The 15,766-nt window shown below is 41.8% G+C and overlaps 4 protein-coding genes, 1 long non-coding RNA gene and 1 other non-coding gene across 7 annotated transcripts in view; all 6 read right to left on the reverse strand.

Moving 5' to 3' along the window:
* Window positions 1-1,042: 1,042 nt before the first annotated feature.
* LOC6537904 (nose resistant to fluoxetine protein 6) lies at window positions 1,043-3,885 on the reverse strand. Its single transcript, XM_002098409.3, has 9 exons — window positions 3,496-3,885; window positions 3,111-3,432; window positions 2,983-3,056; window positions 2,718-2,920; window positions 2,549-2,661; window positions 2,281-2,494; window positions 1,939-2,120; window positions 1,411-1,885; window positions 1,043-1,349 (listed from the first exon to the last, which is right to left on the reverse strand). Exons 1-9 carry the CDS (start codon window positions 3,764-3,766, stop codon window positions 1,116-1,118), a joined length of 2,088 nt encoding a protein of 695 aa, XP_002098445.2. The 5' UTR covers window positions 3,767-3,885; the 3' UTR covers window positions 1,043-1,115.
* A 313-nt stretch (window positions 3,886-4,198) lies between these two features.
* LOC6537905 (nose resistant to fluoxetine protein 6) lies at window positions 4,199-7,100 on the reverse strand. The gene is made up of 7 exons (XM_039376600.1): window positions 6,677-7,100; window positions 6,245-6,614; window positions 5,912-6,185; window positions 5,719-5,831; window positions 5,208-5,660; window positions 4,683-5,154; window positions 4,199-4,619 (listed from the first exon to the last, which is right to left on the reverse strand). Exons 1-7 carry the CDS (start codon window positions 6,915-6,917, stop codon window positions 4,434-4,436), a joined length of 2,109 nt encoding a protein of 702 aa, XP_039232534.1. The 5' UTR covers window positions 6,918-7,100; the 3' UTR covers window positions 4,199-4,433.
* A 2,179-nt stretch (window positions 7,101-9,279) lies between these two features.
* Trnal-caa lies at window positions 9,280-9,400 on the reverse strand. Its single transcript has 2 exons — window positions 9,363-9,400; window positions 9,280-9,324 (listed from the first exon to the last, which is right to left on the reverse strand). It is a non-coding gene; the product is annotated as a tRNA-Leu (tRNA).
* A 1,102-nt stretch (window positions 9,401-10,502) lies between these two features.
* On the reverse strand, window positions 10,503-13,624 carry LOC6537907 (probable low-specificity L-threonine aldolase 2). The gene is made up of 6 exons (XM_002098411.3): window positions 13,530-13,624; window positions 12,936-13,152; window positions 11,862-11,936; window positions 11,385-11,793; window positions 10,975-11,111; window positions 10,503-10,916 (listed from the first exon to the last, which is right to left on the reverse strand). Exons 2-6 carry the CDS (start codon window positions 13,147-13,149, stop codon window positions 10,597-10,599), a joined length of 1,155 nt encoding a protein of 384 aa, XP_002098447.1. The 5' UTR covers window positions 13,150-13,152; window positions 13,530-13,624; the 3' UTR covers window positions 10,503-10,596.
* On the reverse strand, window positions 12,251-12,929 carry LOC120322006. The gene is made up of 2 exons (XR_005561750.1): window positions 12,713-12,929; window positions 12,251-12,658 (listed from the first exon to the last, which is right to left on the reverse strand). It is a non-coding gene; the product is annotated as an uncharacterized LOC120322006 (long non-coding RNA).
* Window positions 13,625-13,823: 199 nt separating the features above from the next.
* LOC6537908 (extracellular serine/threonine protein CG31145) overlaps window positions 13,824-15,766 on the reverse strand; it is a 28,051-nt gene continuing 26,108 nt past the window's right edge. For both annotated transcript variants that reach the window (XM_002098412.3, XM_015193081.2), the window contains 2 exons: window positions 15,536-15,676; window positions 13,824-15,155 (listed from right to left, as the gene is read on the reverse strand). In XM_002098412.3, the coding sequence (XP_002098448.2) occupies window positions 14,957-15,155; window positions 15,536-15,676 (340 nt within the window). In that variant the 3' untranslated portion in view covers window positions 13,824-14,956. The remainder of the gene's footprint in view (window positions 15,156-15,535; window positions 15,677-15,766) is intronic.

The raw sequence follows: 15,766 nt of genomic DNA on the forward strand, positions 1-15,766 counted from the left end.
GGCTCGCTGATTTTACGACAACTTAATAAATTTGGAATCGGTTCTTGAATTTTTGATGTAAATCAAATTAAAATAGGATGTTCCCTGCAACTGCTGGGAATAACAATTGTCGCCAGGGTAATAGTAAATAAACACGAAAAACGATTATTTCCATTGAAGATACTATCGTCCGCATTTTATTTAGAATTCGATTAACAAAGATTTCGCTGAATCGTGTCTGGCTGGTTATCATTCAGGTAATCCAATTTTTAAGAGTGAAGCACTTTAAATTTCAGAAAGTAAAGGTGCTTATTTATTAAAGCATCGTGTTTACTAAACCAGGTCAAATGGCCATCATATGGGATGATATTACGACTTTAGCAGATCTTTAATGTTGTCATGGTTTTGACAAAAACATTAAAGGTATCGAATGCATTTATAAAACCACTATTATGTTTTTACCGATAACACAATGTGAATATTACAAATTTGATGAAAAACTTTGTTAGTTCTATCTAATTATCTGCAATTCGCAGTAGAGGAAATGCTTTAAGGGGCAAGATTTTTTTATGGCCCGGCTTTTAATTTCATTAGAAATTTATTCAAGTGAGTGATTAGACCAGTAATCGTTATCTATTGGGTGCTTTTTCACTGAATTCAACTGAAAGCTGTAATCAGCCAATATGTCATTGAAAATAGGGGAAATGTAACTATTTTTATGAATTTATAGAAATATTGTTCTTACACCTATAAAAAGAACACACAATTCGTAAATAGTAGGAACTCTGGGAAAGTATTTCAATTGGAAGTATTAGTAATTAACAATTATCACTTACAAAAATTGAGCAGGGGTATACTGTTTAAATAACTAATGACACGTTATCTATGCCGTTTACAGCTTTCTAAGTGACGAGCAGGTGGACAATTTGATAACGTAATAGAAGATTAACAATGATTTCTTAGTCAGTCATTTTCTGGGGGACCGTCATTGTTTTTATGGGGTTAAGTTTTCATTCACTAATTCTGCGTCTGTCAAGGTATAATAGAAAAAGGCGGTAAAAAGTTTACAATTGATGATTCCACACAAGATTGGATCGTTTATTACTTTTAAAAAAGAAAAGAAAGTCGTTCTTAAATTATTTAGGTACTTCAGAAATATTAATAGGGTTTTTTTCAGTGTCACTTTGATCATCGTGATCTCGGTTCTCCACATTGCTCTCATTAGAAATAGTGTTTGCTTGATTGGTAGCAGGAGGGTCCTTTCGTGGCCGTAAAAGACTATCAAATCCACACAATGGGGCTTCGATAATTAGGTACAAAATGTAGGACATAAGCACAGTAAATCCGAGGTCATACCAGAAACGTTGCATCTGCAGGAAAAGTAATATTAAACCATAGTACTTGTAAGTGCTATTACAAACCATAACTTACCACGATGAAGTTTGTGAAGTATGTGTTAGTCCGGACATTTCTGACATTCACCTCCTGGACAAACATGTGCCAAATGTACATGGAGTAGGAGAGTCTAGAAAGCGGTTGCCACAAGGGTGTGGACAGGAAACTATTGGCCAAACCACCATAGCCCTGCATGCAGGCGAAGATTACCCAGCAAATGGCCAAGGGCCAAGCCAGCCGGGTTAGGGTGTAGTATAGAGATTCCTCCAGCGTGGAAAGTGGAGGAGCAGTCCACTTTGAAGCCGGATATAGAGCGAAGATAGAGGTGAACAGCATCGCCAGGCTAAGAAGCCAGCCTATCCACACTGTAGGCCTACTTAACTGAAACTTCCTTTCGCGATTTATATACAGAAAATAGCCAAATAGGAATCCAATGAGCCAGGGAACAGCGTGTGTGTGAGTGGCTAGATACAACTTTTGGTTGGCAACTCCGTCATTCCCGTCGTTATTTCTGTGTACATCAAATTAATGTCAAAGCATATCAAAATTAATCAGTAACCTTACTTAATAAGCAGCGAGTAGTGGTTGACCATCTGGGTGGCAAAAAGGCAGCCGGATAGCAAAACCACAAGTACTGCGATTCCAGCAGCCGCCTTCTTGCCCCATTTGTAAAGAGCCATCAGGAGGATTGGAGAGATGATGAATAGCTGCATGTCCACTGCCAAGTACCAGGTATGATCCAGACACTAAAATCAATACAAAAGTTCATACTGCATTAGGTAAATACATATTAGGAAAGTAAAAACCAGTCTAAGGCTGCGGTTTGATAACGTTTTTTATCGAATTATCTCTATGTTGTGACCATATCGTATCTGATTAACGCGATTACGTTAATGTATTACTCACAATATTCAGCACTGCATAGTTCTGAATGAACAGCAAAGTCCAGTACCATCCATTTACACAATTCTCCATGCCATGGTAACCATTTTTGAACATTGGACCACCACTGATTACTGTCATCATTTTCATGTAGATTACTATGGCGATTGCAACGACAGGCAAAATGCGTATTATCCGGTGCAGATACATCAAAAGTGGGTTGAGTCTTCCCCCGGATCTATAAGGAGCTTAGATATTAATATCGTTTTTAAATGGCACTTGATGTACCTACTTCTCCATATGTCGTAGAGCAATCATAGATACCAAAAGGCCTCCCAGGACGAAAAAAGTGTCTACTGAGAAGTAGCCGTGGAGCACAAAACTGGAAAAAGGTGTTACGGACCACTAAAATATACACATTATTCGAAATTCTTTAAATTATTACTGTTAAGTATACTTACAGAAAATAAATCATTCGTGTTTAAGTTTGGTGATACCAGATAAAATATAAATTCATGGCTGTAGATAACCCAAAAGAGTGTCATGCAGCGGATGCCGTGAAAACACTCGATGACATTTGGATTACTTTTGTTTGGAATGATGCGGAAAAGTGCGCGGGAGTTGGCTCTAGCCGAGAAAGCCTTCACCAGAGCTGGAAGATTCTCTGGAAAATTGCCATTAGTGCTATGTACTTTATTAGAAAGAGTTGTGCATTTAGCTACTTACTGTGATCATCAAACAAGAAGTAATCAAATATCGTAACAGATATCACAATAACAGTCATCAGAGACAGGATTACTCTGAAAGCAAATAGGTTAGGGAAACCCTAGTGATAAGAACAGAAATCAACCTACATGGTGAATATAGTCAGTCCATCCCAAGGCTCAATTTCACTTGTTTGGCAACTGGCATCACTGATCCTCATATCAATACTGGAGCTGTTCAGGGGAATCAATGCAATCAGTTGCTTCACAAAGGGTTCCATTTGCGTGGATGAGCATGAGGCCGGAAAACAAGTGGCTATCCTCATTTTGTTGGCCAGCAGGAAGCAGTACTTTCCTGTTATTCTCTGGCCACTGATCACTTTATTGATGGAGAGGCATTCATCAAAGTTGCCAAGGTCGTACACATTGCCAGTCAAAAGTCCGTTGGGAACAGTACCCCATGAATCGATCACTAATAAATATCACAAAAGGAGCATTATTATAGGATTATAGGATTTTATTTCGATTGACTCACTCTTTAATGCCCAAATTTGTCTTGATGAGAGGCCACTCATTACAGCCGCCAATTCAACCGTACATAACACATCCTCTGCAGTTGCCAACTTGGAGTCGGATACGCCCAGGCTCTCCAGAGTCACATTCTTAAAAAACTCAGCGAATTCCAATCCCAGTGGCCGCAACTGACTCGTGTATTCATATGTATCCGGTACATTGGGATCCGTGAGCTCCAAGGCACAGGTGGCGACCAGTCCGTAGAGCAGTAAAATACTCACTACATTAACCATTTTAATTGACTTGCAATTGAGAGCATTGAGGGAATTGACTGTGATTTTATATGGCAAATCAGAAGCGATAAGCGCTATCTGCACTTAGGACAAACGATTAGATGTATGTAATTTTGGGGTAACTTGTTTATACTGGCACCAAGTATTATTCACAAGAAAATGTCAATTTTTTGCGATTAGTTAGGCTAAAGAGGAATTATTAGATAATATTTAGATAATAAACCCAAAAATGTGAAAAAAAAACATTTTTTTTTGAAAACACAGTTTGATTGGAAATTTAATTACGAACTTAACGAGGTATGACATTCTATTTTCGGATCAATATTTCGAATGTTCCAATCAAAATACTTATATTTATAGTTGCAAAAAAAACGATTTTTGGCCAATATTCAAACATCATCATCAAAAATTACAAAAAATATTTAAGCCTTAGACACTATAATATCTTTTTTTAACGGAGTTTGTACTATAAATATTCGTATATTTTAGGAACCAAGTTTTGTAATAAATTCGGTTTGATTTTGATCTGCGAAGTCAGAGCATCTGCGATACCGAATGTAAGAGATAAAATAATCATCAACTTTAAAAATTCAATGCTGTTCTTTTTTTTGTTTAATATACACTTAAGCTACGTAAATGCCAGAAACTTCATTGAATATTCATCAATTCAAGCAGCTACTCTATGTTCTTGTTCATCACCATTACACTTGTGAGCCACAACCGCCGCTGGCGACTTTAAATTTCGAGTGGGACTCCAAAGTGAATGCAGTCCACCTATAGGGGCCTCAATAATAAGATATAAGGCATAGGACATAATCAGACTGATGCCAAAGTCAGCCCAGAAGTTGAGCATCTGCAAGATACCGAATGTAAGCCAAGGAACTAAATTAAAGTGGTCGAAAGGTGCATTACATACCACAGTGTAGGAAGAGAAGTAAGTGCTGGTCCTGACATTCCGGCTGTTTATCTCCTGGACGAACATGTGCCAGATGAAGACGGAATAGGAGAGCCTTGAGAGGGGTTGCCACAAGGGGGAGGAGAGGAAGCTGTTAGCCAGACCACCATAACCCTGAATGCAGACGAACACAACCCAGCACATGGCCAAAGGCCAGCCAACCCGAGTGAGAGTGTAGTACAGAGATTCCTCCAGCGTGGAAAGAGGAGGAGCACTCCACTTGGCAGACGGATAAAGTGCAAAAATCGAGGTGAAGATCATGGCCAGGCTGAGGAGCCAACCCGACCACACGACCAGTCGACTCAACTGGAACTTTCTGCCACGATTCAGGTGCAGGAAGTATCCGAACAGGAATCCAATCAGCCAAGGAGCCGCATGTGTGTGCGTGGCCAGGTACAACTTTGAGTTGGCCTCATCATCGCCACCACCATTTCTGTAAGATATCAGCGGTTAATAAGTTGACAGCAAGGCGTTGCAAGAACATACTTAATACTCATTGAGTAATGATTGACCATTTGGGTGGCAAACAGGCAACCAGACAGCAAAACCACAATGCCAACAATGGCCCAAGCCGCCCTCTTGCCCCATTTGTAGAAAGCAATCAGGAGCAGAGGGGAGAGAATGTACAGCTGCATGTCGACAGCTAAATACCACGACTGATCAAGACACTGAAAGAAACAATTGTTAGAAACTAAACAAGGGTCTGGGCTTACTCTGAAGCTTACAGCTGTTTTCGTAGCATAATTCTGGATGAAGAGCAGGTCCCAGTACCAGCCATTCACACACGCCTCCTTGCCATGGAATCCGCTTTTGAAAAGGGGTCCGCCACTCACAACCGGCATTAGTTCTACGTAGATCAAGATTGCCATGGCCAGCACGGGTAGGATGCGAATAATGCGATGCACATACATCATGGGTACATTCAGGTGTCCTTTGGTCCTGAAGCCAATTTACTCAGTAAATTACCCATTAATATAATTAAAGATTTTTCACTCACTTGTCCATGGTGCGCAGAGCTGTCAAGGATACCAGCAAGCCACCGATAAAGAGAAACGTGTCCACTGAGAAATAGCCATGTACGAAAAAGCTGGCTGCCGGTTTCTCTAGCCACTGCAAATGTATTTTAAATGTATTTAAACATTTGATTGAAAGTTTGTTTTATGCTTGCAAATACCGCAGCACACACTTACCGCAAGCGCATAGGTAAAATTGATGTTTGGGGATATCAGGGAATACATATGCTCATGCAGAAAAACCACCCAGATGAGCGACATGCATCTAATTCCATGAAGGCAATCAATTACATTCGAATTGGAACTGCCAACCTGAAGATGAAAAAGAGCTCGCGAATTTGCCCTAGCCGATATGATCTGGATCAAGGCAGGTGTTTGTTGATTTGTGCAAAGAAAATAGTCGTAAAGTGTTGCGCCAACCACTATTAAGGTAAGCACTGACAGAATGACCCTGTAAATTACATTTGTTATGATTTATTTATGTGAGTTCTAAACTTGCATTATACTTACACTGTGAAAATGGTGAGGCCATCCCAAGGATCAGGATCGCTGGTTTGGCAACCGTCCTCAGCAATGCTTATATTAAAATTCATGCTTGAGCTGAACTTATTTCGATATAATTGCCCAGCAAACTTCTCGATTTGAGTTGCCGAACAGGAGGCCGGAAAACAAGTGGCAATCTTGATCTGCATGCCTTCTAAGGCATCTATTCCGGTATCAAGAAAATCTTTCAGAGGCACTGCCATGAAGCAATATTTTCCCTTAATCGTTTGGCTGCTGCTAATCTCTTGATTCACATTGAGGCACTCATCGAAGTTTCCCAGATCGTAAAAGGTTCCGTATAGCAGACCCGAGGGAAACGAGCCCCAGGAATCAAGCACTGAAATTTTTCAAATCGTATCATAAATCATTAATTTACAATTAAAATTGTTTTTAACTTACTTTTGAGTGCCCAGTAGCTGCCAGTATTTAGTCCTCCAAGAAACTCCTTCATATCCGCCAGGCATTGGATGTCATTCGTGCCAGATGCTTCAGTGTCGATGATTTCGTGGTCAATATTCAGGGATATTGACTCCTTAAGCATCCTTAAGCGGTGGTGAACCAAGTGGAGTTCTTCCTTTAAATGGCTCGCATGGATGAGACCCACACCGCAAAGAAAAATAATGGCTATTACGTTGACCATGTTAATTCGATTGTGTTTGATTGCTTTTGGCGCGGTCTCTAATGATTTTATACCACTTCTCTCTTGGCGTAATCTTCCGATAAGCGTTATCAACGGGGGTTCCAGTGCGTGTCGATTAAAGGAAAACCCTGACCATACTCATGGGAACCTCCCTCGTAGTAGGCCCTCGATTATTTATAAATAGCCATACCGAAGACATAAGACTCATTTGGTGCCTGAGAGGTAATATTTTGAGCTTCCACAAAAGCTTGCCAAATGCTCAATTATATTGTGCCTCAAGCCATTATTAAGTATTATATGAATTATTTGACTAAGCTTTTACATTACCTTACCAACAAACATAATTTGATATAATCCAGCTTTAAAGAAAAATGTCTTTCGCCTTTAAGCAAGTTGTCTAACTTTCTCTACCCATTGCGAGCCTTTCCTTATTTTTTGTTCGCAGCTTGAGCCCGACGTAAACCTATTAAATATTTTTTCCCAATAATTTTCAAAGCATTAGCTCATCATCAATTTGCTTCTTTGTGAAATTGGCAGTAATCACGTTATGCTCACCCAGCCACGCCCCCAACAAACACACACACATCTAAGCGGGAAATGCGGAAAAACAGGGAAAAGCAAATACACATACTGTGCATACACACACACACACACACAGATATACCGCACCTATACTTAAGCACATTTGCTTAATTTTCGAAATGAGTTCGCATGACTTACAACCACACACACACACACACACAACCCCGCCCGCATCTATGTATATCTATCATCCAGTATCCTTTATGGCCGACTCTTCACTCTTCTTTCGCCTTTGACGCTGGGTCTGAGTCATTCGTTTGCTTTCTCGTTGATTAAATACGGAAATTGTTTGACTTTAGTTAGGCGCATGCAATTAATTAAATTAGAGCACCCGAAAAACCATTGAACAAGTGGGACATTCGATGAAAGGAGTTCAAAGTAATTTTCGAACACATAAAAAACATATTGGAAACATGGCAGCGCTGTAAATAAATTGTTTTTTAAATTGCGATCCAGCAATTAAATGTTTCAAAAGCATGTTCTTCTTGGCACAATACATTGTTGAAACAACTACATTCATCAATCGATATGACCATTTATCTGCAAATAAATGACGTTCCTTGTTGAAAAGGCGAGCATTGTAGATTTCAAGGCGGCCATGCAAATTGAATAATCATTTTGTTTGTATGGGCTGGACTTCATGCAAATTTCAATTTAGCCAGGAAAAACAGAACAATCCCAGCCAGCTCCTTGGACTGCCGGGTTTACGACTTTATTCCATGACAGATTGTCATTTTGGGTGGCGAAAAGTGTAACACGCCAATCCCCGTCTGGCATAATGAGGGAATGGCGTTTTTCCATCGTCATATTTTATTGGGCCAAGGAGCTGCGCTATTCATCATGTATCCGCGCATATGAAAACCCATTTGCCCCAACCCATCCATCCGCTGCGATCCTGGCAGACGCGGCACGTGCCACCAAGAGCGGCATGGCCAATAAAGTCGGTGCCGTTTGGGGCGATAATAAACATGCTAATGCCCATTAAGAGGCGAGTTTGAATTGAAAATCCCCAGAAATTAATGCCGGCGCCGATGTAACGTGGCTTTAGTTAATTGAACATGTCGACCGTGTAAATGCATAATTAAATTACTTCAACTTTAACTAAATCGCACACACGGCTGCCCAGAAAGGTGCGCTTAAATACTTCATTAGAAGCAATTCATTTGTTTAAACGGCGGCGAAAAGTGAGTGTGCCACATAATTGAATGCACTACATGCTGTACATCTGTCTACCGGTCCATGTAATTACGTTAATTGGGCTCAAATGCTATTAAATGTTTACAAAACAGAAAGACCATGCAATTATGTCAAGAGCTCATTTTAAAAATGGCTTAAATAGTATGCAAAATGCATAAACAAAGTTTGGCGTTAGCAAAAAGTTGAATGGAAGGGAAATAGATTTTAGGTTGGGCATTCAATTATTAATTAATTGTAGAAATATAATTGCATTAAAGGCTCTGATTTTGGTAATGAAAGCATGTGCCAATAAAGCGATTTGTTATCTATGTCAGGCTTTTTATATCATTTTTTTAATAAGCATTTGTATGGTTTACGGTTAGCGTTTTAATAAATTGTAATACTATTTTTCGGCTTATAAAGGTCAAAATACTGTATAATTATTTAATCTCTGCAAGTTTTAGTACTTCAAATACTTAAATTGCTTTAAATCAGCATAACTTCCTCATTTAAATTTAAATATAGTTAAATAATAGAAGGGGAAAGTAAAAGAGTCATATGCTTCTTATAATGTTCTAGTTAAAAAAAAATAAAAAAAAGTTTTTGTCAGAAGTGGGATTCGAACCCACGCCCTCAGAGAGGACCAGAACGCTCGCACGCCCTTCTGCGAAGGGCAAGACTGAATGCCTTGAGTCTGGCGCCTTAGACCGCTCGGCCATCCTGACACGTTGCGGGCGAGGGCGCCAAAGCCCGTTTCTAAGCTGCAGCAATGAGTTACCCGTTTAAATTCTGGTGTTGAGGAAATACAACGGTTGGGGAGGGGGGTTATTAGCTTCTACTGCTGCGATAATGATGATGATGGAGCGATGGGCTAAAAAGCAATGCCGCAAACACACATTTTCACACCCAACGTCGCATGTCTAGCAGCTATTTATAGACTGTGGGCCCCTCTCCACTCTACCCAACTCACTCGCACACCGTAATCCCATCTCACTCGCGCAAAGCTCGCATGCGTGTGCTTTCTGAGGGTGAGAGTGAAAAGTGGCTATTTAATGGGGGGCATTGCATACTTTCGGGCACAAATCGAGTTCGTCGTTATTATTGTTGTTGCGGTGGTGCAGTTGCGAAAGTCGAAAGTCGATCGAAAAACAACCTTCCATAATTACTTGCCATTTGGGCAGATGACTTTTCGTTACACATTAATCCCGCCCAAAAATCTGCGGAGGCTCTCAAAGGCGCAGACAAAAGACCAACTTTGGCCGATTCAATTCGATTTCAATTTATCAAATGCTTCAGCAATTTCTCTAATTGAATTTCGTTTCATTTGGCATAGCATAATTTATAAAATATAACATTTCAATGCCGTGTCCCATTCACTCCGCCCAGCTCTCTCTATAATCCATTGTAAGGAAACAGCACACAGGACCTTGGATCCAGCCAGGGATCCAATCATTTTGAGCGCATTCCGCCTTCGCCGGCGATAAGTTTGCTTATAAATCACAACTGTCCGTTGGCTGCTGGGCGGATGGAGGAGCACTGGGGCACTGCAGGCTTTTAAATCGATGAGCACATCGCCGGATTGACAATAATATTTTAAAAATAATTTTATTATTCCATTCTGCCGGGCACTCATGCAGACACACAAGGGAAAACTTCGGGGTAGCTGGAATAGGATGTTCGTGGAGGAGCAGCCAAATTGGTGGGCGGTGGGAGTGGGAGTGGAGTCCGGCCGGATGTCCATCAGCTTCGACGGAACGGTGCCCGGTCATGCGTGAATGTAAACGCAGCTCGGACCCACTCAAGGGGCAATAATACAAATTTGAGATCTTCTTTTGCTCCCTCTATGTCTTTAATTAAACGACAAAATGCAAAATCTAATTGTGTTTGTCTTTCCAGTAATATTCAAAAGAATTACAAAAGTCTAGCTCCTGGGCCATTGCTTGTCGTACTGCCCGATGACGTACTTCAGCTTCCTGATGGCCAGCTCCACTTGCTCATCGTCCACCTGATGGTAGAGCACCACTCTCGCAAATGCCCAGTCCCGGGCACTGGCCTTCACCACGATGCCGGCTCCCTTCTTGTCCGTCACTCCGGCCTCCACCTCGCCAGCATCAACGATGCTCAACCGGGTGGAGAAGTCACTGGCAGTCAGTTTGGGTTGGGTTATCTCCACCAGAAGGATGTTGCTCTGCACAGTCTCCAGGTCCACGGTAATGTTGGGACTTTTCAGTTCGTAAATGGCTGTGGAGCAAGTTGATATTTATAAGTGTGCAAATATGTTAGATGTGGTGACACTAACCGTTGGCAATTTTCTTGGTCCGCTCGTGATCTTTGGCCAGAAGTGGAACCACTTCATCCAAGGCCACCAGTCCAGCTGCTGCCAGCACTCCCACCTGCCGCATGCCGCCTCCCAAAGCTTTGCGCAATCGATGTGCTCTAAGTGTGGAAAATTATATGTTATATTACCAGTAATCTAAATAGTAACCACCTACAACTGTGTAATATTTAATATTCCATTAAAATTAAATAAAGTGCAAAATAATTCCATAACTAAGATACAGTTACCAGTAACTAAAAATGGACCGGAGCTAAGCACCAATTTCCGTAATTATATTGAAGTATCGGAGGAGTCACCGGATCCGGAAAAGCAAATATGACCCAGGCAAGCAGCGTGTTAGACACTGATGCCGTGGGCGGGGTTAAACTCACTCCGAAATGAAGGCCTTGGTGCCGACTAGCACGGATCCCACGGGAGCCGATAAGCCCTTGCTGAGGCAGATGGATACCGAATCGAAGTCGCGGCAGATGCGCTCCACTCCCACGCCCAAGGCGGTGGCCGCATTGAAGACCCTCGCACCATCCATGTGGAGGGCGATGCGGGCGTTGCCAGTGCCCACACCCGGCTGACGGATGACAGCAGCTAGCTCGTCCAGGAAGGCCAGGGGCACCACTTTGCCGCCGCAGATATTGTGGGTTTGCTCCACCACCACCAGCGAGGTGATGGGCTCGTGGCAGTCGTTGTGGCGAATCCTGCGGCGCAGCTCCTGTAGACTGAAGGTGCCATCCTGCTCGTTCTTCAGAGTGGCTAATTGGACTCCGGCCAAATGCGAGGCGCCACCTAAACGTGATTAATGAAGACGCTATGGAGTCCTGGCTGTGTCCTGGCGGAGTGTTTGCTGTTCTCACCTTGTTCGTACAGAAAGATGTGCGATAAATCGCCGACCAGGGCCTCCGTGCCACGACGATGGCAGTGAACCATAACTGGGGGGGGATTATCAAGGGAAACATTGCAGTATTCACTTGGCTCGGGAGTTGGATAATCAAGGGCTAAACCACAAGCTTTTCGGTTTAACTTTGAACCCATCTTTAACACTGAACACCTAATACAGGCTTACTAATTGTTACTGATCTGAATAGCACTAGTTTATGATCCCTATCGTTTCCGGAAAAAGGTTTTATACACAAAGGCATTCAAACATTTGCATGGCACCCATGAGGATTCAACACCTGGTCATTTAATAGATTTTTGATTAGCCTTCAAGTGTACTTAAACTTGCTGAGATAAGGATGAATTATTATCAGTAAAGAGTACCAGCTGAACTTTATTATAATTTCATAATGAACGGAACTAACTGAACTGTGTATCTTTTACCTTATTTAAGAGTTCATAAAAGAAAAATCTTAATTAAAACCGGGAAGTATACTTATAAATTTCACCTTTTATTGCCGCATACCCAATGAGCAACCCTCTTGAAAAATTAGCACAATCACGAGTTCTGAGTGCAGCAGTTTTCTTTTGAATAAAATGCAAACTTCAAATTCCATTAGAAATATTAATTTGAGAGAATGCATAAATTACTGCAGATTGCGATGCCCAAAGCGGTAACTCCTTGCGATGGCGGCGTCCTTTATCCTTCACTTCTTTCAGTTCCTTCAGTTCTGTTCCCTATGCTCGAGCACACGTCCACGTCTAATATTAAAGTCTATAAAAATTAATGTTATGTTTATGGCTGCCCTTAGCCTTTACGATAATGTACCTGATGCATGATATGAGCTCTGCTTTCTTGTTTCTTTCATTCAGCTTTTCACTTGGCCCACAACCACATCCACACACCCACAATCCAGGCACCTTTTGTGTAATCTGAGACTGGCCTCGGTTTAAACTAATAAACATAAGCGATTCCCCACTACGGAAGCCCACTAACAGAGACCGAAAATGAGCCAGGGTTTTATTTACGACTCCGGGCAGTTGCCACTCACTTGCCAGTAGATTTCCCATGGTGCCGCTGGGCACAAAGAGGCCCGCCTCCTTGCCGAAAATGGCCGCTGTCCGCGCCTCCAGTTCGTTGACGGTGGGATCCTCGCCGTAGACATCATCCCCGACCACGGCGGCGGCCATCCGGGCCCGCATCTTGTCCGTGGGCTGGCTGACGGTGTCCGAGCGCAGGTCAACAACGGAGTGGATGGAGGTCATTTTCTGCAAGTTGATTAGCTCGGTTATTTGCATAAGGTGGGCTATGTTGATTTTCCTTCTTTATGGCCAGCAAATCCCCCATGGAATATCGCGCACTCATTTACATTGAGACACGTCAGTTGCACTGCCTTAAATAATTGATATGGGGGCTATAGGCGGTTGGGGACCCAACAGCACCAAAGGAAAACAATCACTTCGCGACAGAGGCACTCGATTGGAATTGGCATGTGCTGCTTTCAGCGATTGCATAATCATTATTTTATATTTAACACTTGATCTCCCAGCGGAGCTAGTTTATTCAATTCCATTTTTACACACTTAATTCAATTTGTCAAAAAAAAACACATAAGTCAACAACAAACATATGTCAGAGAACTCACTTGGAAACCTAATTGATAAAAATGTGCGACAACAAAAATCAGACAACGTGCTCGGATCAGAGCTAGTGGGGAACTGACCCCAACAGCTGCTAAATGGCCTTCCTTATATTCTTCAAAGAGCAAGCTCCAGCGGAGAGCCCTCAACATTCTGTTCCCAATTCGCTCAATTGATCGAGTAATTTACAGGGAGAGAGCATAAATACTTACGCCATGCTTTTAAGCCCTGTCCACACTACGTTTCTTCTGAGTTTCCGGAACTGAACATTAAGTTCCGATCATTAAGAACACACAAGATTTCTTTGGTACTTTTTTTTATTAATTACATCAGAAATTTTCACTAAAATTTTACTATGTCTAACACAATGTTTGTTGTCTCCGCATAGTTTTCACTCACTATTCACCTGTCTCTTTTCTTGGCCAATCAATGTTCGCTATCTCAACCACTCAAGGTACAATTGAAAAACGTTACAATAATAAAAACAAATTTAACTTAGCTATGTACTCAATAATAGTATTAATTAGATTGTTAACAGTAGTTGTTTCTCATTTCTCTGATGAAGTACATGATTCTCGCTCTGGAACTGATTGGACTAACTAATAAGACGATCCTTGAATCGGATAAAGCTACGCCTGATATCGATCATAATTGTTAGGTGGTCAACTTACGAACTAAACTTGCAACAACTTTTCTTGAGAATGGGGCGGGGGGCGTGGGGTGGGGGAGTTGGGGCAGCATTGCATACGAGAAAAGTGTATGCACATAGTATGTATGTAAAAGTCATAAAATGTATGAAAAAATTATAAATAAATATTTAGAAAATAGTTTCAATTTTTTTTTTTTTTTGTAGTTATTCTTTCAGTTTTAGTTCTTGTTGTTTATGTTTTATAGTCTTTTAAACAAGTTTCCTTCTGGCGCACGCCGGCAAAATGTCAAGTTTTGCCCTATATTAGTTTTTACTTTCCCATTGAAGTTGTTTGCACATTGCGTCGTCGCTTCGTTTACTTTTGGCACCCACTGTAAGCGTACGATAGTGCTGGGTTTGATTTGGGTGTGCGATTGGGTGGGAGGTACTCAATTTTCATTGCCAATCAAAGCATTTTCCAGCTGCCCGACACACAATCTAGGTGAAAGTATAAACATTAGAGTGAATTCATTTCCGCCCTCGGCTCTTGGCCTCCTTATCCTTTTTCTTTTCTAATTTTGTGTTTTTCTTTTCTTTTCTTTTTTTTTTGGTATGTGCAGAAAGAGCGACAGGGTTACCTTCACTTAGGACGTTGATCTTTTTCAAAGACCGATTGCCACCAAACATTAACGCTAATTGTTTTTTGTTTCAGTTTCAACACACAGGACACGCGACTAACAGCTAGGGGATTTAAACTAAGGCTCTAGGATGATTTGTGGTCTCACGCCGGTCGCCTCCTCATCGCTACGAGGAGACGTCCGCCTCGGATCCGTCCACGTCGCCCGGCGGATTGCGCTTTATGCAGTCGCGTATGCTTTGCAGGATGATGCCGGTCCGCCGGTCCAGGGCATCCAGGTGCGGCTGCCACAGCACCGGACTGACGGGATCCTGGCTAAGGGACTCGCTCATCAGCTGGGACAGCGTCTTGGGGCCATTGTGGAACCTATTAGATAAATAAAACAATAATAGTCAATAATAATTTCTACACTCATAACAACTCATTTCTGTTTTTCAATGTCTGCAGTTATTAAATTATTGATTGAAAAGCAATTAAAGCTAAATGTTGCAATGAACTTAATTAAAGCAAATCAATCTAGCTTTTTAGATTCGTGTTTAGATAAATACATTACAATATATTACATTAGGAACCGCACAACAAAATTTCACAAGGAAGCAGAAACCACTTAAAGCATGATTGAACTGCAGCATTTGTCAATTGAATGTTTTAACATAATATTTTGCATACTAAGCAGTGCAGTTCAAGGCGAGCCATTTGGACTGAGCTGGGTAAGTCTTAGTTTGATGCCATATATATATACTCACTCCAGCAGCTTGATGAGCGTCGACTTGCGTATCAGGCAGCACTGCAGCACGGGCGCCAGGATGGAGAGCTCGTCGTGGAAGGGCCGCCCGAAACCACGGCCGTGGTCCAAATGCAGGGGGAAGGTCTCGTTGCCGTAGACCCTGGAATGCAAACGAAAGCCGGGTCAAATTAGAGTGAATTCGGCAATCAGCCAGGTCAGGTACACCCCCTCTTTCCACCCTCTACGATGT

Source organism: Drosophila yakuba, chromosome 3R (genome assembly GCF_016746365.2).
Source record: "Drosophila yakuba strain Tai18E2 chromosome 3R, Prin_Dyak_Tai18E2_2.1, whole genome shotgun sequence".
In the NCBI taxonomy this organism is placed as follows: domain Eukaryota; kingdom Metazoa; phylum Arthropoda; class Insecta; order Diptera; family Drosophilidae; genus Drosophila; species Drosophila yakuba.